The sequence below is a fragment of the Cervus elaphus genome, chromosome 21, assembly GCF_910594005.1.
Source record: "Cervus elaphus chromosome 21, mCerEla1.1, whole genome shotgun sequence".
Lineage (NCBI taxonomy): Eukaryota > Metazoa > Chordata > Mammalia > Artiodactyla > Cervidae > Cervus > Cervus elaphus.
Genome location: NC_057835.1, coordinates 53,154,426 through 53,181,094, shown reverse-complemented (window position 1 = coordinate 53,181,094; position 26,669 = coordinate 53,154,426). Strand labels below are relative to the sequence as shown.

General features: G+C 33.2%; 1 protein-coding gene across 1 annotated transcript in view; it reads right to left on the bottom strand.

The window, feature by feature from the left end:
• The window catches only part of CSMD3 (CUB and Sushi multiple domains 3), a 1,322,573-nt gene that overhangs the window by 1,164,337 nt on the left and 131,567 nt on the right, over nucleotides 1-26,669 (bottom strand). Inside the window, exon 2 of the mRNA XM_043879976.1 lies at nucleotides 4,756-4,978. Coding sequence (XP_043735911.1) covers nucleotides 4,756-4,978 — 223 coding nt within the window. The remainder of the gene's footprint in view (nucleotides 1-4,755; nucleotides 4,979-26,669) is intronic.

The following is a 26,669-nucleotide window of genomic DNA, read 5'->3' as shown; positions in this document are numbered from 1 at the left end:
CTCTGTTTCATGAGATTGAGTGATTTTTTTTTTTTTCTTTTTACCTCTTGCTATAACTTTCTTGGGCTTTCCTGGTGGCTCAGATGGTAAAGAATGCACCTGCAATGTGGGAGACCTGGGTCTGATCCCTGGGTTGAGAAGATTCCCCTGGAGGAGGGCATGGCCACCCACTCCAGTATTCTTTTTTTTTTAATTGATTTTTTAAATATTTTAATTGAAGGATAATTGCTTTACAGAATTTTGTGGTTTTCCGTCATACATCAATAAGAATCAGCCATAGGTACACCCACGTCCCCTCCCTCCTCGGCCTCCCACCCATGTCTCTCCCCATCTGACCCTTCAACATGTCACAGAGCCCCTGTTTGAGTTCCCTAATCTTACAGAAAGTTCCCATTGACCACTACACAGAAAACCATAAGACACTGATAAAAAAAAATCAAACACTATGAAACAGATGGAGAGATATTCCATGTCCCTGGTTAGGAAGAATCAATATTGTGAAAATGACTATAAAACCAAATGCAATCTACAGAGTCAATGCAACCCCTATCAAATAAGCAATGACATTTTTCACAGAACTAGAACAAAAATGTTCATGATTCCTATGGAAACACAAAAGAGCCCAAATAGCCAAAACAGTCTTGAGAAAGAATGGAGTTGGAGGAATCAACCTTCCTGGCTTCAGATTATATTACAAAGCTACAGTCATCAAGACAATGTGGTACTGGCACAAAAACAGAAATATGGACCAATGGAGCAAGATAGAGAACCCAGAGATAAACCCACACATCTATGGGTACCATATTTTTGACAAAGGAGATGAGAATATACAATGAGGCAAAGATAGCCTCTTCAGTAAGTGATGCTGGGAAAACTGGACATCTGCATGCAAAAGAATTAAATTAAAACACTACCTAATGCCATAAATAAAGATAAATTCAGAATGAATTAAAGACCTAAATGTAAGACCAGAAACTATTAAACTCTTAGAGGAAAACAAAGGTAGACTACTCGATGACATAGATCAAAGCAAGATCTTCTATGACCACCTCCTAGAGTAATGGAAATAAAAACAAAAATAAACAAGTGGGACCTATTGAAAGTTAAAAACTTTTGCACGGCAAAGGAAACTACAAACAAGGTGAAAAGACAACTGTCAGAATGGGAGAAAATAATTGCAAAGGATACAACTGACAAAGAATTAATTTCCAAAATATACAAGCAGCTCATACAACTCAATACCAGAAAAGCAAACAACCCAATCAAAAAGTAGGCAAAAAACCTAAAGAGACATTTCTCAAAAGAAGACATATAGATGGCTAACAAGCATGTGAAAAGATGCTCAATGTCACTCTTATTAGAGAAATGTAAATAAAAACTAAAATGAGATACCACTCCAGTATTCTTGCCTGGAGAACCCACATAGACAGAGGAGGCTGGTGGGCCACAGTCCATGGGGTCAACAAAGAGTCAGACATGACTGAGTGACTAAGCTACAGCACATAACTTTCTTATTGAGAAAACACAGTGTTAAAATAGAAAGCAAACAAAGCTTACAGTTGTTCTTTTCACATCTAGGCCAGATTTGTTTTAAGCTAAAGATATAAAGGAATTTTCCAATGGTACATTGCTATTTAAGTATCAAATTCGGCCAGCAATATCAATTTTTATTTAATAAATTTTAAAACAATGAGATGAAAACAAGCAGAATGGTCAATAATTGGAGTTTATAAAACAGTTTTTTTAAAAATGAAATTGTGATTACAAAATGGAATATGTCTCTTATACAAGCAAGAATGGTAAGACCTACGAATCATCTTTTCTGTGTTCTTACAAGGTAAGTATAGAAAGCTGTTTATCAAAAGTCTGTTGGAGTGCATGGAAAGTAACAATATATGAGTATCAATTTCTGAAAGATAGAAAGCAGCAGGCATACCATAAGGACATGTATTAAGTGAGGATGTGAGAGAAAGAAAAAGCAAGAAAACAGTGAGTCAAAGAGACAGACACAAAAATGAATCAAACTGCCAGGAGCAGATTAGGCTTCTAAGCAAACAGTAGACTGTGTACAAACACAGTCTGGAAGGAGCTGTAGCATGCATACTGGATTTCCACCCCCCCAAGTCTTGCTAATTAAAATCAGTTCTCTAATATTAGCAATAGTAATTCTTTAAGCATAAAGACAAACAGATATATTATATACTGACAATAACCAAAATGCTATAGAGAATGTACTAGAATTGAGTTCATAAACTCATACCAAGAATAAACTTATAATTTATCTTTCTGTTTATATCTTTATATATTCTACTATTCAGTTGTTTTTTATTGTGTTTTTATTTATCTCATTCATTAAACTTTACCTAATATTGCTAAGAAAATACAGGCTTTAGTCAATAAACAAACCATGGATATATATACATACTACATACTTATATATAATTTATTTTATAATTAATTTATTTATTTACAAGCGTAATCTCAGAACTCAGACAAATCTGGATTGCAGTGATGATCCTGCCTCTGGTTACTTTTAACAGTGTTAACCTTGGACAAGTAATATAAATCCAATTTCCAAACTGTAAAATGATGATATTAATAGGAGTCTTTTCACATTATTTAAACAGGGGAGAAATTAAATGTAACAGTTATAAGATATAGTTTAAGGTACAGGGGAATCACTTAATAAGTGCTTAAGATTTATTTTATTGACCCTTCATTACATTATATTCCTCATAAAAGCTCTGTAAATTTAATGTTGTTATTCCCCATTTACAGATTAGGAAAGAAAGAATGAGAACAATATATTTATTTTCCCCATCTTACCATCTTTGAACTTCCCAGAGGTGACAGTTGCTTAAAAAAGGAAGGATGGGGATAAAATAAAAGTGTGTTTTCTCATTTTTGAGTGTATCTAGAGAGGATAGATATTGTACAAACAATAATATCAGTGAAGTGATTAAAACTATGAAATAAGGTTTGGAGAATTTTATTTTTTCCATATTTACACAATGATAATAGCATACATTGCTAATGCAAAAGAAATACACAAAACCTTTGTGCTTCTAGCTTTATATACATTAATTTAGCTGACTTGATAGTCTGAGAAGTATCTTCCATTTTCTTTCGTGCCTCACTAGATGTGTACAGGTGAAAGCAAACGCCCGCCCACTGCCACTAGTGCAGGGAAGCACACACACACTATCCTGACTGCATCATTAACAAAAGATATGGAACTTTTAATGATATTGGCAACGATGATGAAATAGCACTCTTGATGTGTCTGCCATACTGTATATCTTTGAAATAAATAGATATTAAGAATTTAACAGTGTAAAAGGAAGTAAGAAATTAAGTTGGAAATCTTCAGTAAACAAATGTAGAGCAAAAAAAGAAAAGAAAGAAAGAAAAATAGAATCTAATCTGTAATCAATCTAGTGACATTTTCTTTGTACAAATGTGTTTGGAAACACTCCAGACGTTTTTAACTGTCATTCTGACTGCAAACAGTTGAAATGTGTACTAGAAGGATTATATATTTATGAAGCAGTTTCATACACATTATCTCATGAGATATTCAGAAGAATATAATGAGAGGGACAGATTTTCTTTATTATTACCTCCTTCCATTTTAAACAAGAATAGCTGTAATTGTGGATTGATCAAACAGCCAGTTAACAACAAAGCTAGCACTAATATGCAAGCCTTATCTCCTGGTCCAACATCTTCCCTATATATTATGTGTTTTCTTAGTAAAAGTGAAGATAATATTTATCAAATTTTCATTTAAGATGTGAAAAATCATGCAAAAGAATATGGAAGACTGATGAATGTATAAAAACTTAGCGTTGATAATCTTATTCCTGTAGATCAGGAAGTCAAATACACAGTATCAACTATTAGAAAAAGTAACAGAATCATAGAATCATAACTCAAGCATAGTCAAGTATGTAAGGGTTTCTAATTCTTATAAATTATCTGCTTAGAATATTTTGAATTACAATAAAATCAGTACACTATAGTTAAAGAAAATATGCACGCATTGGTAAAATCTAGGACTACATGAAACATGTAGTATCTGACATTTTAAATTTGTTGGTTTGAATTAGAATTGGTTTATGTTTAAAAAGAGTTCTTGACAATACAGCATAAATTATGTCTAGATATCCTAAAATGAAATACTGAAGAAATGCTTATAAATAGTCAGGGTACCAGTTAGTTTTCAAATCTGTTTTATTAACTAACTTAAAAATAAATAGTTTGGTTTGTGTGGACAGAATCATGAATGTCCCAATTGGTGATATAAGAGGGTCTACTTTTAAGATATTTGAAGTTTATAAACTATACACATAATCTAAAATTAATGCATTCTGTTATTATATAAACATTGACTTTTGAATATTTTGCATATTATTGTATATTAAAATTGGTCACATACCACTGAAAGATGCATTGCATGTTTTCACTTTACTAAAAGTCATGCCCATAAAGAATAAAGCCATGAGGCAAGAATTTTAAAAATCAAAGTATCTTTAACCACTCTAAAGGGGTACAATTCAATTTAAATTCACTTTTTGGAGAGATAATTTACTAGTGTTCTAAAGTCAGACTATGGAGCTAATTTGCTCATAGGATGATATATTTCCAAAGGAGTCATAATTGAATTTCACCACAAATGTTAAGCATCTTTTGTAAAATAAACTTCTTTTACCCATTAAATATTTCCATCTATTTTTCCATTCAAAATACACTAACCTTGTCCTAAAGTTTGTAGGATGAGGATGTCCATCATATAAGGATAAGTAGTCATATTCTTCTTCTAGAGCGAATGACTGAAAAACAATTTGTATTCTATTTCGTTCTTCTGCTATTATTACCCACGTACAGTTTGCACCATTTGGATATCCATATGGAAAACCAGGGCTTTCTATAGTGCCATTCAATCCTTTTAAAGTTCCACCACATGTATAAATAAATCCTGTAATAAAAGACAGATAAATAGACATTAATATTATTACTAAAAACAAGAACAATCTAGAAGACATATTATTTTGAAAAAAGCCTTTGATTTTTCTAAGACCCATGCTACAATAATTTTGTAAATAACAATTTAAGAATTAGGTAAATTATCTATTTTTTAAGTACTAAAGTTCCAATAGCAATATACTAGAAGACATGTTATTTATCATCTAACTTGTGCTTAGTTACAAACCAGCTGATGAAATAAAACCCTCCATACTACTGATTCATTATCCATTACGTGATCCAGCATGCAAGCACAATCCTAGAAGTAGTTCCAATCAAACTGTGGACACTCATAAACAACCATTTAAATGTAATGATGTTAGTATGCATTTTGGGTCTTGAAATATTAGCTGCAGTTTGTCTTGGTAAATCATGCTAACATTTTTGTGTATGCAAATCTCCAGCATGTAATCAATGCACCTTAGAAAAATCTGTCCCACTCTGATTCTAGCAGAGGGATAAATGGCTCAGACCTAAAAAAAAAAAAAAAAACACACAACAAAAACAGAACAACAACAACAACAAAAAAAACTATGTAATTGGTCTTTTGACTAGAGCACAGTCCTAAAGTAACCACATTGGAGTGACACCTAAGTTTGGTGAGAAAAACTGAATCCTGAACAACTTACTGCTGCCATCTTAAGAACTTCCTTACTAGTTCTATGGGAGGTTTAAATTATTGAGAGCTTAACTGTTGCAAATACCTAGAAAAATAGCATGCTTCTTAGAGATTTTTTTATAAATATATGATATTCTGTAGTCATATTGGGTAATGAAAAAATCAAAGATTTATCAGAAAATGTGGTCCCCAGCATTTACATGAGGAGACTGTCCTTGGTCCTGGCCCTGTCTTTCCTGCCTCAGTTTCAGAAATTCAGATGAGAATTTCTCATCATTTCTCATCAGAATTCCCAGATTTCATTTTCACATCTATGCATCCTATGTGAAGTTTGGGTACCATGAAGCTGTAAGTGAGAGACGTCCAGCTAATTTGGGGTGAGAGAATGCCATACTACACAAGTACCTGTATTTGGAACTGGATGTAGAGATGCAGGACATTAGGGACGCCTCTCTCTGAGAAGGAATGAGTACATATAATAAAGGTACAACTATTTTTTAAAAGTATAAGGAACCATTCATCAAAAATGGGAAGCCAGAGTTGTGTATTATGGCATATGGAAGCTATTTTGGGTTGTTGTCCATTCATTCCACATGACCACCTTGCTTTTGCTAGGGGAGTCACTTGTCCACTAAATAGCTATATGCTTTGGAGTAGCTGACTCAATTGACTAGTGGTGAGGTGAATGGCTCAGAACTGGATTAATCAGTATAACCCTATCCTCCTAGCCATATTGACTTCAGTAATATACTCTGATTATCTTCATATACAACAAAGTTGAGAGCATGGGTTATTCAGAATGTGATATGTGACATAGGTCTTGTGATTCTTTTGCTTTTTCTAAAATTTGCCGATAAGTTGGATGAGGCAAAAATTTTCAAAAAATAGTATTTGTTTGTATACTTATATTTTTACTCATTTGCCAGAGTAATATAAGTCATTTTATGATTTTCAAAAATAAAAAAAGAGAAAGGTCCCTTTTAAAATTGCTTCTTGCAGAGCAATTACTTTGAAGCCTTAGGTTAATTAGCTATCACCCATTTCTATTAGCTTTCTGCCTGAACAGCTTCCAATTTGAACTTCATAACTAAATGCAGGCATGAACCCCTTCAGCTGCAATCTGATCTATGGGCTGTTTTATATAGTCTCAAGCCCCATATTCCTGATGGTTTTAGAAAAAAGACATATGTCCTAAAATAGCATGCTCAGCTTTGTCCACTACTTCTTCAAAGGCCTGCTGATTCATGCATTGCAATTGCTTTTCTTTTTTTTTTTTTTCCTCTAGGCAAACTAGGAGTTACACTTATTTTTAAGTTTCTTATCTGTGTTCATTTTATTTTCATTTTTAATATATATTTGACTAAACATCACAGTATTAATAATAAAGTACATTTTTCTAACAGAAGGTTGATAATTTTCACACACAGAAGGTCAGAAGTAAATCGTTTTTCAAAGCAAAACAAAATTTTCCTCATTTACTTAGGCTTCACAAGGTTAGTAAATGTTATTAGCTAATCTTTTCAGGTCATTTCTTGGCTCATGCAGATATGTGTGTATTTCTGTGTATTAGGTATATTTTTTATAAATAGTCATACTAAAGCACATTTTTCCTGAATTTTTTAACTTTGTAAAATATCACTGATATTTTTCTGGATCCACATGTATATTTCTACTACGTTCTTTTTTTAATGACTACATAGTTCAATGGCATATGGTATGTCTGTACTATAATTTGTTTAATATATCTTCTTTTGATGGTTTCATTCTTTGTTGTTTCATGTGTATAAAAAGCAACTTTGAGCATATATCCTTGTGTGCTTGTGTGATATATCCTGCAATAAAATTCCAGAAATGAGAGTACTAAATTTTAAACTTAGAGATTGGCCAAACTATCTTCAAGAATGTAAAACTTTTTGCTGCTATCACAAGATTATTAAGTTTTTTCTACTTCCAACCCTGATTTCAGTGATACTAGATTTTTTCACATGTCAAATTTTGCAAAGCAAAAGCATATTTTCTATTCTATTTTTGCATTTTTCTGAGTAGTATTGGAATCAAATATCTTATGTTTTTAATTCATTTTTTGTTCATCTTTTATAAATTGCCTTGTTGTATCCTTCACATATGTTTCAATGGCTACTTTACCTTTTCTTACTTCTCTTTTAAGATACAGTTGCTTAGATTTCTGGTTATTTATCAGTAACCCATATTGCCATTCATATACTTTTACATTTCTAAATTAAACAATTTTGCTTATTCATTGCTGTCATAAAGTCACAAGTCCTTGCTGCTCTTTATAGTATATGTGAAGCCCCATCTCCTTTGATGAGTTCTCTTCAATGTTTGTTCATCTATTCATCATTTATGTAATGCTTTCAGGATAAAATTACTAAAAGAACATTATCTTTGCCTGTTTGCGTGAAAAACTACAAAATGAGATAGCAAGGGAATATAGATTATTTTATTAGCATAGAATACATGCTGTGATCAGGGTAAGCACACTTTGCTATGAGAACATGTGAAAGCAAAACTTAGTCTAAATAGTTCAGTACATGTATATGGCAATCTGGTCTCAAAAACTGGTATTGAAAAATTCCATAAATTCAGTCTTTGACAGTTTCTGAATGTCTTCTGTTACATTTTTCACATCTTAACATCTTAATGTCCATTTAGTCAATTTATACTTGAAAAACAACTAAAATTTCCATAATTTGGGTCATATTATCAACAAGAATTTAATTAACAGCATAGATTTTTAGATATTTTCTTTTTTATTTCCATGTCCATATTTTACCTTTCCTTCATACTACAGAGTAATGCAGTGCCTATTTTATGATATTTTATAATTTCTTCTGTTTTATTTTGTGCTAAATTCCATGCTAGAACAACATCATACTTGTGCTTAAATTTTACTTTTTTTCACATTTGTGTTTATCTGCTGCAATTGGGCTTTTGTGCCCAATTATATTGATCAGATTCCTGCCCCCGCCCCCCAGCCCCTACTATCAAGCTCACACTTTTCTGACACATAACATCTGTGGGATAAAATCTTGCAAGGAATTCAATAGTAGCAATTACCCTTTTTATTGTGGGGTGTGTGTGTGTGCTCAGTTGCTAAGTTGTGTCTGACTCTTTGCAACACCATGGGCTGTAGCCCTTCAGGCTCCTGTGTCTGTGGGATTTTCCAGGCAAGAATACTGGAGTGGTGTGCCATTTCCTTCTCCAGGAAGCTTCCTGACCCAGAGATCGAACCTGTGTCTCCTGCATTGGCAGGCAGATTCTTTACCACTGAGCCATCTGGAAAGCTTTTACTGTGGTAAGCAACACATAATATGAAGTATATCCTCTTACCAGTTTTGGCTTGTATATTTTAGACAGAAATCTCTAGAACTTTTTATCTTACTTGAATGAAATGATATATCCATTGAAAAATAACTCCTAATTTTCCTGTTCCCCTAACCCCTGAAATCCTACTTTTTACTTCTCTGAACTTGACTACTTTAGATAATATCATATAAGTGGAATCGTATCTTAATACTATTTGATCTTCTACAACTCACTTGCATCACTTAGCATAATATCCTTAAGGTTCAATCATGGTATAGCCTATGACATAATTTTCTTCTTTTTAAAAGTTGATTTCTATTATATATATGTATCTCATTTTCTTTATCCATTCATCCTTCAATGTATGTATAGATTGTTTCTACTTCTTGGATATTATGCATAGTGTTGTAATGAACTTGAGAATGCAAGTATCTCTTTGGTATCCTGATTTCAATTCTTTGAATAAATGACCTTGTGATTTCTGGGTCACATGGTAGTTTTATTGTTAGGTTCTTCAAGGGTGAAGAACACTACACTGGTTTCTACTGTGGCTGTACTACTTTACATTCTCACATCAGTGCACAAGTTCTCCAATTTCTCTCTATATAAAGAGATATAGATATGGTAATGGCCATCCTATAGCTATGAAGAGACCTTGTGGTTTGAATTTGCCATTTTCTGATGATGAGTGATATTCAGCATATAGCCATAGGCCATTAGTTTTGTCTTTATTACAGAAATATCTATCCAAGTCCTTTGCCCATTTTAAAATTATTGTTTTTTAGGTATTGAACTGCGTAAGTTATTTGCAAATTTTGGCTATTAACATTATATCAGATATATAGTTTGCACTGAATCTGTACATCACTTTGGGCAATCTGAAAATTTTAACAATATTAAGTCTCCGAATTTATGAACATGGGATGTCTTTCAATTTTTGCATGTGTTTTTTAAATTGTATTTCTTTCTGCAGTGTTTTCGGAAAACATGTCTTTGCTTCCTTGGTTAAGTTTATTCCTAAGTATTTTATTCTTTTTGATGTTATTATAAGTGGTTTGATGTTTATTTTCCTGTTTTAGATTGTTCACTGTTAGTACTTAGAAATACAAATGACTTTTACATGTTGATTTAGTATCCCATAACTTTGCTAAATTTATTAATTTTAACAGTTTTCAAAGCAATCCCTAGGAGAAACAGGGACTTTGTTTTTACTGAAGTTGACAAACTATATTAAAATCATACTAAAATATAAAGAACTTAGAATACCCAAAACAATCTTGAAAGAGAAAACCAAAGATGGATGACTCACACTTATTAATTTAAAATATATTGCAAAGATAAGCTACAGCAATCAACATAGTGTAAAGCTGAAAGAAGGTTGGACATAAGCAACTTAATAGACTTGAGAGTTCAAAAATAAACTCTTAGATATAAACTTAGATATATAGAAAGTTAATTTGGGGGGAATCAGAAGGAAATTGACTAGCTTAACTTTTAAAATAAGCTTTCAATTTTAAGATATTTTAAGTTAACATGCAGTTTAAGGAATGACTTTTGTCTATATTCTAATTAAATAGTTAGAGTTTTTTTTACTGTTGAATTTTTAGAGTTTTTATGTCTTCTAAATAGTAGTACTTTCTCTACTATGTGACTTCCAAATCTTTCTCAAATTCTGTTACTGATTTTGTCATCTTTTAAATAGGATATTTGTTACAGTAAAAGTTTTTTTAATTTTGATGAATTCCACTTTATCAATTTTTTCTTTTATAAATCCTGCTTTGGTATCAAGGCTAAGAATTTATTTTGAAGCTCTAGATCTTAAATATTCTCTTATTTGTTTTTGTAAGTTTAGTAGACTTTGGTTTCAGATTCAAGTTGTGATCCATTTTGGTTATTTTTTATGTGTAATGCATCAGACTTAGATCAAAGTTATTTATTTATCTATTATCTTTGGATGTCTAACTGCTGTTGCACCATTTGCTGGTAAGTTTTTTTTTTTCTCTCTCTCTCTATTGAAATAATTTTGCACCTTTGTCAAAATTAGTTGGACATATTTGTGTGGGCCTATCTCTGGATTCTCTGTTCTATTCCATTGATCTATTGTCAATGCCACATTTTTTATCACAGTGGTTACAAAAGACGCTTTAAAATCAAGCTGATTCCTTTCACTTCATCATTTTTCAAAATTGTTTAGCTCTTCTAGTTTCTTTGCATTTTCCCATATACTTTAGCATGATCTTATCTATATCCACAAAAAATCTTGTTCAGATTAAACCTATTTAATCTCTTTGTAGAAAACATATTTTTACTATGTTCAGATTTTCATTTTGTAAACACAATATCTCTCTCCATTTATTTGAGTCGTCTGTGCTTTCTTTCTTGTCATGCTTAGCTTTATGCAAACAATCCCTGGACATGTTTTGTTGGATTCAAATATAAGTAGTTTATTTTTTCTTAATATAAATGATACTTTATTTTAATTAAGATATCCACATGTTATTGCTGCTGCTGCTGCTAACTTACTTCAGTTGTGCCCGACTCTGTGTGACCCCATAGACAGCAGCCCACCAGGCTCCTCTGTCCCGGGGATTCTCCAGGCAAGAATACTGGAGTGGGTTGCCATTTCCTTCTCCAATGCATGCATGCATGCTAAGTCGCTTCAGTCATGTCCGACTCTATGCGGCCCTATGGACAGCAGCCCACCAGGTTCCTCTGTCCACGGGATTCTCTAGGCGAGAATACTGGAGTGGGTTGCCATTTCCTTTTCCACATATTATTGCTAGTATATAAAATTTATAATTGAATTTTAAATGTTTAGTTTGTATCTGTGACTGGCTGAAGTCACTTATTAAATCTAGGAGTCTATTAGTAAATCCATGGGATTTTCTATATAGCTTATCATGACACTCACAATGAGGGACATTTTTAATTCTTTTCTCATCTTTATACCTTTCATATTATTTTCTTGCATTAGGAACAATGCTTTTTCATTTTTAACCTTAGTTCGATGGATTGCACTGATTGATTTTTGAAAATAGGACCATTCTTGCAATTTTGTAATAAAACATATTTGGTCATGCTATACTACAATCATTTTTTATATTGTTGAATTATGTTTGCTATTTTTCATGTATATTCATAAGGGATATTGGTTTTATGTACTGTTTATCTAGTTTTGAAATTTATAGTGCCAGCTTTATAAGAATTAAATGGAAAGTGTTCCTTATTTTTGTATATCTGGAAGATACTATGTAGAATTAATGTTAAATCATCTTTAAATATTTTTAGAATTATCCATCAAATCATCTGGGCTAGATTTCTTTTAGGGGAGTTTTGTTATTGTGAATTATATTTCATTAAGTTATCGGGCTTAGGGCTATTACAAATTGCTTATTTCGTACAGTATGTGTTTGTGTGTGTGTGTGTGTGTTTAATTAAGGGTACATTCTAAGTTGTCAAACAGATACATACAGAATTGTTCATAACATACTTTTATTATCTTTTGATGTCTATAGGGTCTGTGGTGTGTCTCTCCTCTTTTATACCTAATGTTGGTAATTTGTGTCTTTTCTAATTTTTCTTTATCATTCTTGCTAGTAGTTTGTCAATTTTATTGATTTTTCCAATGTTATCTTCTGGTAGAATAATACTAATTAATTTTGTATAACACTTTATAGTTTATAGAATGTTTTATTTTTCCTTTGAATTGATCAATGGCTTTCACTCCCTCTTGTTGTGGATAAATATTATACAAGCTTGGTATGTCATTTATCTTTCTTGGACCATGCTTTCATAATTAAAACTATTTTATCAGAATTAAAAATAATGTATATAAAGTGCATGTCATAGATACAGGGCATAATACTTAAGACAGAGTAACATTTATTATTTATATGATTATTCACATAAGGTCTACTTTATCTGACATTAGTATAGGTATATTCAGTTATTTATGTTAGTGTCTATACTTATTATAGTCTGAGTGGATTTCTTATAAGCAATGTTTAGTGTTTTTTGTCTTTTTAAACTCATGTGACAATCTTTATTTTTGAAGTATTTACTCTATTTAAACTCACTTTTTTTGTATTTGTTTTCTGTTTGCTTTGCCTGATTTTTGTTCTTTTACTTCCTCCTTTTGCTTTCTTTTATGTTTGGCCTTTAAACTGCATTTTTTTCTATTAGCTTGCTAATATCATTTTCTGATAGTAGTAATCCTAGAGAGTAAAAAGTGTATTCTGGATTATTTGGGTCAATTATTAATTAGCCCTCATGACTTCCAAAATAAAGCAAGAATATTAGAGAATTATAACTAGACACCATCCTGTGATGTTTGTAACACTGTTTTTGTAGACTTAAGTTTACATATAATTTAAACACCCCCAAAACACTATTACTATCTTAATTACTCAACATACATTTAGATTTACCTGCATATTTGCTTGTTTTTATCATATCCGTCTTTTCACCTAGGTTTATTTTTCTTCTATCTGAAAATTGTGTCCATATTTATTGTAATTTAGTTCTAACAACAAGTACTTTTTTATTTTCTTTTTAAAGGTTTTATCTTTTTTTATCCTTGTCTTTGGTGAAAGAGTTGTCCAATTCATGCTACATCAGAGTCAGATGTAGAAATTGCACTATGTTGCCTTATCTTTATTTCTTTTCAATTATATACCTCTTCATTTTGTGTCACACCAGTCAGTCTCTCAGCAATTTTTTTTAACCAACAAAATCTTTCATTCTAAAATCTATATCTGAAGTATATTACAAAATTAACTAATATAACTATTCAGACAAAACAGTTTACAGTGAATTCAGTAGTTCAGGGCAATATCATTCACTGCGTATGGGCTAGGTACCAAGCACTGTACTAAATATTAATTAGCTCTTACAAATATTTTATAACAGTGTTTCAACCATAATCTGCAAAATCTAATGGTTAAAACAGACAAAAGCAGATAGTTTATAGATATGTATGGTAGGCACTGGACTTTCCCAGTGGCTCAGCAGTAAAGAATCCACCTGCAATGCAGGAGTTACAGGAGACCGAGGTTAGATCCCTGGGTCAGGAAGATCCCCTGGAGGAGGACATGACAACCCACTCCAGTCTTCTTGCTCGGAGAATCCCGTGAACAGAGGAGCCTGCTGGCTACAGTCCATAGTGTCACAAAGAGTCAGAAACAACTGAAGTAACTTAGCACATACATGCATGGTAGTCATTATACATGAGTCCTTGAAAAGCTATCTAAAATATAGAGCCTCAGGAAAATAAAGATTCAAATTTGAGTTGATTATTTAATGAATTAAACTTTTAATGTTTCATTTTTACTCTAGTTTTTTAAATATCAGTTAAAATACATCTTTCAGGTTTAAGGTAAAAGATGAGATTGTGCAAGATGTATTTTCTAAAGTATTTTAATCCTACTGTTCCATTGGCATGTTGCTGACTGCCTTTACCTTTCAAACTTTGTTACTCAAGCCATTCTGCATATCCATAATATTCATTCTTTGCTTCACGATGGTAAGAAAAAATTATGTAATTTTGCTTCCTGAATTCACTGGATTCTTATATACTGTAAATATCCATGTGTTGATTTGTTCATGTTGTTGAGCATTACCTAGAATAATATTTTCATCATTTTCCATAATATTAGAATTGCCAGACTTTGAAGAATAGCTGAAACATTTCTAGTAGCATTTGAAAGTTTCTGAAGTAAAAAATTTAAGCAATAAAATTGGATAAATTAATTGTAATTGAAAGAACAGTTAAAGACAGATATGCCTTTTGAAAAAAAAATAAGCAAGAGAGAAATGCCTATCAATCTGCCAAATGAGATTGTTTTAGACAAATATCTGGTTGCATGTAAACACTAGCCTGTAATGTCAAAGGGAGGAAGTCACCGGTCTCCTGTTGCTTCCTAACTTCAATACATGATTCTCTGATCTTTTCTTCAAAAGTATAGAATTACTACTGTAAATCAATATTCCAACTGAAAATTATGAAAATTGAATTATTTCTATAACTTCATCTGTAGACTTATAAACAGTTCATCAGAACATTATTATAAATTCAAGGTCAAGAAAAGTTACAATAGAATTATAATATAAATGACATTTAACTTGATTCTGATTAATACAAAAATATTGAAGGATCAGAATAACCTTTAATCTTCAAGCATTATCAAACAGACTACCCTTGTGGTTCAGCTGATAAAGAATCCGCCTGCAATGAGGGAAACCTAGGTTTGATCTCTGGGTTGGAAAGATCCCCTGGAGAAGGGAAAGGCTACCCATTCCAGTATTCTGGCCTGGAGAATTCTATGGACTGTATAGTCCATGGGGTCGCAAAGAGTCAGACACGACTGAGTGACTGTCACACACACACACAATATATCAAATAAGGTATCATGTTAAAATATATTAGTATTTCAAATTTAAATGTTCAGAAATTGTGGATTTTATCCGACACTGACCACAGATATCACATTCTACCTCTAGTGATTAATATACATTGTATCTTTTCTCCTTGGACTAAAAGAACATTTAAAAAAATAGTCCATTAATATCATGCTTTTCACCATATTTTTCTGTTACTTATACCTTAATTTTCTTCAGACCTTTAGATGTTAACACGGATGTTAATTATACCTAATCTCACCCCATGAATCATATGTGCTCTAAACAATGTCTTTTGGCATAATTCCAATGCCTTTGAATAATCCAAAAGCTTTTTAAAGTCAACAGTCTCTCCAGACCATTTCACAGGTTTTCTAAATAAATTGTAATATTGTTCTTTATTTTGTATTATTCTTTTCAGGCTTCCCAGGTGGCTCAGTGGGTAAAGAATCTGTTTGTGATGCAAGAGATGTAGGAAATGTGGGTTTGATCCCTGAGTTGGGAACATCCCCTGGAGGAGGGCATGGCAACCACTCAAGTATTCTTGTCTGGAAAATCCGATGGACGAGTAGCCTGGAAGGCTACGGTCCATAGCGTCACAAAAGAGTGGGACATGACTGAAGCGAGCAGGCGCACATGCATTCCTTTCTTCTTTAAATAAAATGCCATCTACTTTTATATCAGTCATCTCATTAACTTAATTTCCTTTAATATTCAGTGGCTTGTACTCTTCAGAAAGTAAATTTTGGATTTGCGCAGAACTGGCCTTATCACTTAACAGCTTTGTGATCCTGGGAAATTTAATTAGTCTTTCTGAAACTCAGTTTGCTGGTCTGCAAATTAAGAATAATAATACATTTAGCTTAAAAATTCTTGTGAAGATTAGCAAACATATGTAGCTCCTAGAAAACTAGAAAAGTGACTATTATTTAATCTTCTAAAAATTGTATCAGTTATGCCCGTCTGGCTTTGAATCTGCCTTTTAAAAGATCTTTAAACTTATTCAAGCTCTAGAATATTTGTAAAATCTATAGAAATATTAGTTTATATTTCTTTTGATGACATTGAGACTTTTTAATATTATATGTATATAATATTATAATTCAAGGTAATGAACTGGATTTTTGTATAATTTTCACAGTGTCCTAATGATTACATGAGTATGTGAATAAAAGTGTATTCCATTATAAATGTAAGATTACTTATTGTCCTAAATTCAGAAATGTCTCTAGGCTGGTTATTCCTTTCCCACACTAAAATGTCTCTGCTTCCTTTGTTATACCACTGGAGAGGCTGGGCTGTAAACTATATCGCCAGCCCTTACCCTCTGGCCAACCTGCTTCAATTTGAATTTGACCAATGTGAGACACGGCAGAAGATAAAAGTTTAAGAGAAGAGAAAAGTCATTGTAATCATTGCCTTCCACATTCCATATAGGGTACTGGCCATGACTGCCAAACTCTTCTGCCTTTCTTGGAAGCACCTCTGTTTGCACAACAGTAAACTCATTATATTCTCTTCATGCCTTCAGCCCTAGAGCCCACCCAGTTCTCTGCTGGGGAGAATTTCCCTACAGTGGTACGGAGAATTGAAGTTTGCAAAGAGTATTGTGATTCCACAGATTTGAGGAAGAAGATTTCAGAGATCAGGGCAAACAGAGCTGCTAGATTTTGTGGAATGGAGCATGGAGAAGATAGAGTTGTGCAGAGAGGGGTAACCAGAAGTCCCTGTGTATATTCACTTAAATTGATGACTTAAGACAATGCTATAAATGCACAGAGTAAAACCATCTGAGAATTCTCATATAACAGCTGCTTTGTCATCTACTGCTGGAACAGAGAATGTAGACTTTGAGCAGCATCAGGGAAGGAATTATCAGCAGATCATTAGAACACTCATCTCCCTAGCAAAATCTAATTAACCTATCGTTACTGTCCAACTGAGACACTAGGAGCCTTGGCAGAATGAGCCCACATTGTGGAGTTTATATACTCCCGACCTACCCCAATGAAACCTTAAGTTGAACTTCGACAGGGACACAAAGTTCGGAGACTGAGTCCTGAAAAGTTACAGTGTTGGCAAACATTTTGAGATTTCCATAGATCACAAATATAAAAACTATAAAATAACAAACCAAAACTACTCAAGTTCAAGGTGATAATAAAATAAGTCACTTCCCGTCTATATCAAGAATTACTAGTCTTTGGAGGAAGATAACATAATCCAGTCTCTAACAGATATTTTTTCTGAAGTCCAACAATCAATCAAAATTTACTGTTTGTGCATTTAATAGTTGATCATAGCTGGAGTAAGGGACAGCTGTCAAGTAATAATTGTTTTAAAATTTCCAATATCTATTACTGTGCAAAGTACACAGGTACAAATCAAGAAATATTAAAGTTTTTAAAAAATAATACCCAATGATGGATTTTATATATCTATCTTAAGATTCAGAAAACAGAAATATAGTTTAATTAATATACCTTAATTTTCCACACATTATAGCAATTTTCTATTGAATAGCTATACACATATCACATACTTTGTAGGTCTATAGGCTTTTTTTTTTAAAGGAGTTCAAATTACATGCACTTGAAAAATAGATTTATAAATCCATATTTGCTTTAAAATAAAATGAAAGTCTACTTCTTTTTTTTTATCAATGATTTTTATTTTCCAATTTTGTGGTATCATAGAGAGTGACAGAATGCCTAGTTATAAAGCACCCATAGGTTCAAATTCGCTCAGTCATGTCCAACTCTTTGCGACCCCATGGACTGTAGCCCACCAGGCTCCTCTGTCCATGGGATTCTCCAGGCAAGAATACTGGAGTGAGTTGTCATTTCCTTCTCCGGGGGATCTTCTCAACCCAGGGATCGAACCCAGGTCTCCCATGTTGCAGGCAGATGCTTTAACCTCTGAGCCACCAGGGAAGCCCATCAATTATAGCATTAATTTTTCTTAAATCAGTTAACATTCTCCATTTCCCAGATTTCTTCTTAGTAACAAAGACAGGAGACTTCCAAGGACTAATAGTTGAGGCAATATGATTAAGAGATAATTGTCGCTCTACTAGTTGTTCAAGAGCCTATAATTTTTTTTTAATTTACTTTAAATGGAGGCTAATTACTTTGCAATAGTGTGGTGGTTTTTGCCATACATTCACATGAATCAGCCACGGGCGTACATGCGTTTCCCACCCTGACCCTCCCTCCCACCTCCCTCCCCCATTCCATCCCTCAGGGTCATCCCAGTGCACCAGCCCTGAGCACCGTGTCTCATGCATCGAACCTGGATTGGCAATCTATTTCACATATGATAATATACATGTTTCAATGCTATTCTCTCAAATCATCCCACCCTTGCCTTCTCCCACAGAGTCCAAAAGTCTGTTCTTTACATCTGTGTATCTTTTGCTGTCTCGCATATAGGGTCATCGTTACCATCTTTCTAAATTCCATATATATGTGTTAATATATTGTATTGGTGTTTTTCTTTCTATCTGACTTCACTCTATATAAGAGGCTCCAGTTTCATCCACCTCATTAGAACTGATTCAAATGACTTAAAAGCTTTTGCACAACGAAGGAAACTTTTAGCAAGGTGAAAAGATGGCCTTCAGAATGGGAGAAAATAATAGCAAATGAAGCAACTGACAAAGAATTAATCTCAAAAATATATAAGTGACTCCTGCAGCTCAATTCCAGAAAAACAAGTGACCCAATCAAAAAATGGACCAAAGAACTAAACAGACATTTCTCCAAAGAAGTCATACAGATGGCTAACAAACACATGAAAAGATGTTCAACATCACTCATTATCAGAGAAATGCAAATCAAAGCCTCAATGAGGTACCATTACACACTGGTCAGAATGGCTACTATCAAAAAGTCTATAAGCAATAAATGCTGGAGAGGGTGCAGAGGAAAAGGAACCCTCTTACACGGTTGGTGGGAATGCAAACTAGTACAGCCACTATGGAGAACAGTGTGGAGAGTCCTTAAAAAACTGGAAATAGAACTGCCATATGACCCAGCAATCCCACTGCTGGGCATACACACTGAGGAAACCAGATCTGAAAGGGACACGTGCACCCCAATGTTCATCACAGCACTGTTTATAATAGCCAGGACATGGAAGCAACCTAGATGCCCATCAGCAGACAAATGGATAAGAAAGCTGTGGTACATATACACAATGGAATATTACCCAGCTATTAAAAAGAAAGTCTACTTATTGAAATAATTCCACATACACTATGGCTCCCTAATCTTATCTTTTATTCATATAAACTTATATGTGATATTTATTTTATATTTAAATAGTTAAATATATTTACATTATATTTAACTATCATTTGAGCATCAGACTAACAAAAAGTGCAGCAAGTATTGTGAAATAAATATAAGAAAATTTAGCATAGAAAGATGTAGTTTCATATTCCAACAATTTGTGTTTATACATCCATGAACAAACCAAATTGTCTTTCTCTCACTACTAAAATAAAAGATAAATTTTTAATATCAAATACATAAAATTAGCTCTGCAATGAGCAAGAGAATATAAGTTAAAATAACTTTACTAAGTTTCATTATCTTCAGGTAGAATAATAGTAATTAATCTTGCATAGCACTGTATAGTTTATAAAATTTTTATTATTTTGCCTTTAGATTGATCAATGGCTTTTACTCACTCTTGTTATAGATAAATATTATACAGGTTTGTTATGTCATTTTTCTTCCTTGGACCAAACTTTTATAATTAAAACCATGTAAAATCAGTTTATAAGAATTAGAAGTAAGGTATGTAAAGTATGGATCATAGTTGTAAGGCATAATACTTAAGGCAGCATAATATTTTTATTAATATGGTTATTCACAAGGATTGATAAATATCAGAACAAGGGGTAAATCTGTAAATCCAAGCTATTTTAGCATTATATTTAAGACATAGAAACTATGAAAGATAAAGTGATAATGACCTTCTGTTTAAACTTGAATAAAGATTTCTCAGACTCTCCTTAAAAATGCAATCTTATTATGCTAACTAAAATAACTATAATGCAAATTATAAAGCCCCTTTATTACATAAACATCAAAATTCCCCTTAATAAATGCATATAAAATATAAAATAAAGTTTTGTACTAAATATTTTACTTGATGTATAGGCTTGTTAGGAAATTGCAAAAGTTGAAAAGACAAAGATTAATACAATTTGTCATAGATTTGGGATGCTTACCCAGTATAAAAGATTCTCTTGAAAGTCTCACAGAATATAGACCCAGCATGGTGTAGTCCAATGGAATCAGATTCAAATTACCTACATTCCTTGGATCATGAAGAAAGTAAGGGAGTGTCAGAAAAACATCTACTTTTGCTTCATTGACTATGCTAAACCATTGACTGTGTGGCTCACAGCAAACTATGGAAAATTCTTAAAGAGGTGGTAGTACCAGACCACCTTCCCCATCTCCTGAGGAACCTGTATTTGGGTCAAGAAGCAATAGTTAGAACCAGACATGAAACAACTGACTGGTTGAAAATTGGGAAAAGAGTACAACAAGGGTATATATTATCACCTTGCTTATTTAACTTCTATGCAGAGTACATCATGTGAAATGCCAGGCTAGATGAATCACAAGCTGGAATCAAGATTGCCCAGAGAAATATCAACAACCTCAGATATGCAGATGATATCACTCTAATGGCAGAGTGTGATGAAGAGCCAAGCCTCTTGATGAAGGTGAAAGAGGAGAGTGACAAAGCTAGCTTGAAATTCAACATTAAAAAATGAAGATCATGGCATCTGGCCCCATTACTTCACAGCAAAGAGAAGGGTAAAAGTCGAAGCAGTGACATATTTTCTTTTCTTGGGCTCCAATATCACTGCAGATAGTGATTGCAGCCATGAAATTAAAAGATGCTTGCTCCTTGGAAGGAAAGCTATTACAAACCTAGACAGTGTATTGAAAAGCAGAGACAACACTTTGCAAAGGTCTGTATAGTCAAAGCTATCATTTTACTGGTAGTCATGTACAGATGTAAGATTTGTACCATAAAGAAGGCTAAGTGCTGAAGAATTGCTTTCGAATTGTGGTTCTGGAGGAGACTTGGGAGTCCCTTGGACTGCAAGGAAATCAAACCAGTCAATCCTAAAGGAAACCAACCCTGATATTCATTGGAAAGAATGATACTGAAGCTGAAGCTCCAATACTTTGGCCACCTGATGAGAAGAGCTGACTGTTTGGAAAAGACCCTGATGCTGGGAAAGAGTGAAAGCAAAAGGAGAAAGAAGAAGCAGATGAGATGGCTAGATAGCATCACTGACTCAATGGACATAAATCTGAGCAAACTCAGAGAGTTAGTGGAGGACAGAGGAGACTGGCATGCTAAGTCCATGAGGTCACAAATAGTTGGACATGACTTAATGACAGAAGAAGTACAACAAAACTCACTGCTATATTTAAAATAGATAACCAACAAGGATGTACTTTAGCACAATGGAAATCTGTTCAAGGTTATGTGGCAGCCTGGATGGGAGGGGAGTTTGAGGGAGAATGGACACAGGTATGTGTATGGCTAAGTCCCTTTGGTATTCACCTGAAACTATCACAACTTTGTTTATCAGCTCTACCCCATACAAAATAAAAAGTTAAATTCTTCACTTACTGTTTACTTCTTTTATAAAGAAAAGGCATATCTAGTCTTATGATTTGCTTCTATTTATTTTAAGCACTTCTCCTGTAATAACTCATTTATTCCTCTCAGCAGCCCTATTCTGTACTGTGCTTCAAAATCCCTATAAAGTAGCCTTGAAATTTTTTTCAATTTTCAGTTGAGAAAACAGGCATACGAGAAAAAAAAAGTAATTATGAGTAATTGTCCAGATCACACTTCTATAAAGTGACAGAGTTGGGATTTGAAACCGCACACTTTGGCACCAGAATTTAAATTTCCACAAGTATGCTATTTGCTTTTTGTTTTTTGGTTTTTCACTTTATGTAATTTCTTTACTACGCTGAATAGATTATTGATTTTTCTTTTTGTTCTAAGTTATTTCCATCTTATTTTCACTACCCACACTTAGTTGTTTTCTGGTAGGATTTATTTTTTTCTTAATTTTCTATATTTTTTCTTTCAAATTTTCTAAAATTTGAATAGTTATTTGACCCCTCTTGGTAGGTTAACTTTGTGATTTTCCAACCCCCTTCTCCTTTAATTTCTTCTCTGATAAGAAATACAGCAGACGTTTTTAGACCATAAGTGTCTCAAAAAAATTTTAGGTTGGCTATTCAAAAGGCGGTTAGAAATTGAGGAATCAAAAAGTTCTTCTCATTCTTATGTCACAATTTAAAGGATTGTTTTTCTGATTATGGAAAAACTAGTTGACAAGTACCAAGAAAACTAGATTAAAAAATAAAAAATGAAGCTCTGTGTGTATAACACCACAAGAGTAATTATATACAAGGCAACTTTTTCAGAATGTATGTGTGTTATTTAAACAGCTGTGACTTTCTGATTTCTATATTTTACCTTGTCTTGTTAGAGTAAACTTGACATAATTTAGTCTAGAATTACTCAGTTTCCTATCTCCAATCAAGTACTACATACACACTACCATATGGAAAATAGATAGCAAGTGGGAATTTGCTGCATGACTCAGGGAGCTCAAACCAGCGTTCTGTGACAGTGTAGAGGGGCAGAATGGATGGAGGGTGGGAAGAGGGCCAAGAGGGAGGAGACATAGATATTCCTATGGCTGATTCATGTTGATGTATGGCAGAAGCCAACACAATATTGTAAAGCAAATATCCTTCAAATAAAATTACATAAATTAAGAAAATGAGGACTATACAAGATAATCAACATAAAGCAAAGAAATTATAAAATGATTTATAGTTGTGTGGCAATGAATGTTACTGTAATGAAGCTCATGCTTTGCCACAATGAATGTTACAAAGAGGTATTCTTTTCTCTATTTTTTAATGGAAAATTTAGAGTTTGGGTGTACCAGTGGAAAAATACCAAGATTTTTGTGGTGTCTGACATTTAACTTATTTTTTCATCATTTCTCCTTTATGATAAAATTAACATATTCCAGGCAATGAAATTTTTCTGAGTTATTATATTTGAGGATACCATGAATTCAATCACCCTTCTCCTCATACTTGACAACATTTAGAGGTTCTTAAAATCCTCCAGACATGAGCTGCCTGTCATGCATGTTGCCTGAACACTTCTATTAAAAAAAAAAAAAAAATTTTTTTTTTTTTTGCAAGAAAATGCTGAGCTGGAAAGAGCAGGAAAAAATATTTCTATATCAATAAAGTACTGAAAAGCTTTCATGGTTGTATTTTCAACTTATCTTCCTTTTGACACATTTTTTTTTTTCATTGCAGAAGCAATAATATGATTTCCCTTTTTTCTTCTTATTGCTACCCAACACATCTTAACCTAGTGCTATTAATAGCTGTTCTGCTTATTATCTCCTTCCACACCTCCCTGCTCTTCCTTTAGGCCTGGAGTCACTATTTGCTTTAGAAGGAACAGTAACATTGAAAGGGTATAAAGGTGAAAAACGGGCCTTTTGTGAGTCCAAAGAGTGGTTATAGCCCTTGGCATATCAGCAAACAAATCACAAGGACTTCTGAATTCCATCCCAGGCTTTCTTTCTTCTGTGGTTTGGAAAGCAGCAGTGCGAGTGACAGTTAAGAGGATATCACTGTTTTGGGGACAAAACTCTGCAGGTGACGTAGTGCGGAAGAATAAAGGAAAAATATAAGTTAGTTGTCTTGCATCAGTTTTCACACCACTGAAAATATATTTTAGTTTAAGAGCAGTAACAGTCCAACTCCAACCTGCTGACAGATGGCTGTTAGCAAGAAAATATATGAGACTTACTGTCAAGATACAAACTTTCATTTTAAACAAAGAACATTTTCTAAAGAGTACTTCTAAAGAATGATGAAAATAAAGAGAAATGATGTTTACTACATATATTTTCCAAAAATTATCTGAGAGCTCAAAGCAGGGCTTCAGTTGGCAAAGGGGAGATAACTAAATTTCCTAGGTGTGAATATAATGAATGATGAAAATAAAGAGATATGGTATTAACTACATACATTGTACAAAGATTATCTGAGAGCTCAAAGCAGAGGTTCAGTAGACAAAGGGGAGATAACGAAATTTTCTAGGTGTGTATGCTTCCAAGAATAAACTTAATCCTTAGGAAAAAGGGTTGATGTTGGGCTTGAGCATTGTACAGATGAGAGCCTATTGAAAATGGCAATGGTTACAAGGTAAGTGCAACTGAAAAAGACAGTCACCACTGATTTTCTAACCAGGAAACTAGAAAAGAAGGGTGAGAGTAATTTTAATATGCTCTGATCATAATATACATTTATCTTACTATCTATATCTATTCAGTAGGGCTTTGGATGATCATTAATGAGATTAAAGGTCATTATTAGTTAATATGTGTACCCAGTTCTCTTTAAAGAATTTAATATGCATGACCTTTATCTATAGTTTTTACCGTAACACTCTGAGATACTTACCACTGCTATCCTCATTTTACAGAAGACAGCAAAGGCACAGGGAGTTTATATAATTTTTTAATAGTGCACAGCTTTAATAGGTAGTGGGCTGCTATATGAAACAGGCAAAGTCAACCCATGGCCCTTACTCTTAAACAATTAGTGCAAATTCATAATTAAGCTGTGAAGTTATTCTGAATGCTAAGATTTCTCTCTTTACCAGAGCACATGGCTTTGGAAGCAAAGGGTGAGGATTAAAAGAGATACCTTGATATTAGGATTAACAGAGGCAACCCAGTAGATCAAGGGGGAAGGTGTATGTGGCAGGGGGAGGAATGGGAAGCTACATCCAGATTGTCCTCATATTCAATTAAAAATGATTAGTCTTCTGAATACATAACATAACAGAACCAAAAAAATTAGTCATGGAATGCTCAAGAACACAGGTTATTTTTGCTTTTGCCTTGCTTTGTGTTTTTGCTTTGTTTTTGGTGTTTTGTGCATGTGTTTGTGTGTGTTTGTGTTTCAGGGTTATATTTATTATAATTTATCCTCTTCTATTTTAGGCTTACATGTATTATACTGAATTTTTAGTGCAATTATAAACTGCATTCATTTAAAGGCCCTTCGACACTATGCAGGGCAGTAGATTCCATATAATTCTGCCTTCTTCAAATAAATGATTTTCTGTATAAGGATGAAATGTATTTATTAATTTCAAATCCTAAATAATGTTCCTAATTTACTACTATTTGATTTAAAATATAGGAAGCCAAGTTGGAATGTTTATCCTGAAAACTTAGAGGGAGAGGAAAAATGCTAGAGTTCTTCAGTCTTTTTAAAATAAAGTAGTTACCAAAGAAATGACTCCTCAGAGCCTCACAATTAAATATTTTTGGGCTGGAGTAGAAGGGATTCCTTACTGACTTCCTCAAATTAATGACTCTTCATCTTCCACCATTGTTTTATGTACTCCATCTATCAGCATCTATCATTGACCTGTGTTTGTACCAAATGAACATATAAACCACTCCTTTTAATGTTTGTAATTGGAAAATACTAGGCTATCAGGAGATTTTTTTCTCTGTATGGGTTGGTTATAAAATTTGTCTTATAGCAGAAGAATTGCTAGTTCGTGAAATTTTATCATCGCTATTGAAACTGAAGGAGTAAAATACAAGAAATAGATGCTTAATGCATGTAGTGATACCTAGGCCGTATTTCTCTTATAGTCATATACAAAGAAAAATATTTCTATGAAGCTACATTAAATTGTCATTCTGAGGGATAACCCATTTTATAAATTTTCATATTACTATATGCCCTTAAGTTGGCATTATCTACATCAAGAAGGATAATAGAAAAGAAAATATCTACTTTCAGAAATGATCTACAAAATAGGTCAGTGCAAATGATGGAGTATGGTAGAAAATCTATGAATATTGATAATTTCTCTCATTCCTTCATACTAATGCTATTGCTGCCTTCAAGAAGTGAAATCAGTTTCTCCTCTTTGATGAGGTAGGCTGTATGAAATGCTTTTTTCCATAGAATGCAGCTGAAATAAGTCTGTTCCAGTTCTAGGCCTAACTTTTGATAAGCCTCAGAATTTCCAGTTTCAGTCTTGGAGCCGTAAACCACCACATTAGAAGCTAAAATCCTTGCTTCTAATCCTTGTAAAGAGACATAGCATTTCTAGCCATCCTGGGAGAGGTCTAGGACTTGTATGTAAAAGTATTTTGGATGTTGCAGTCCCAGCCTGGGTC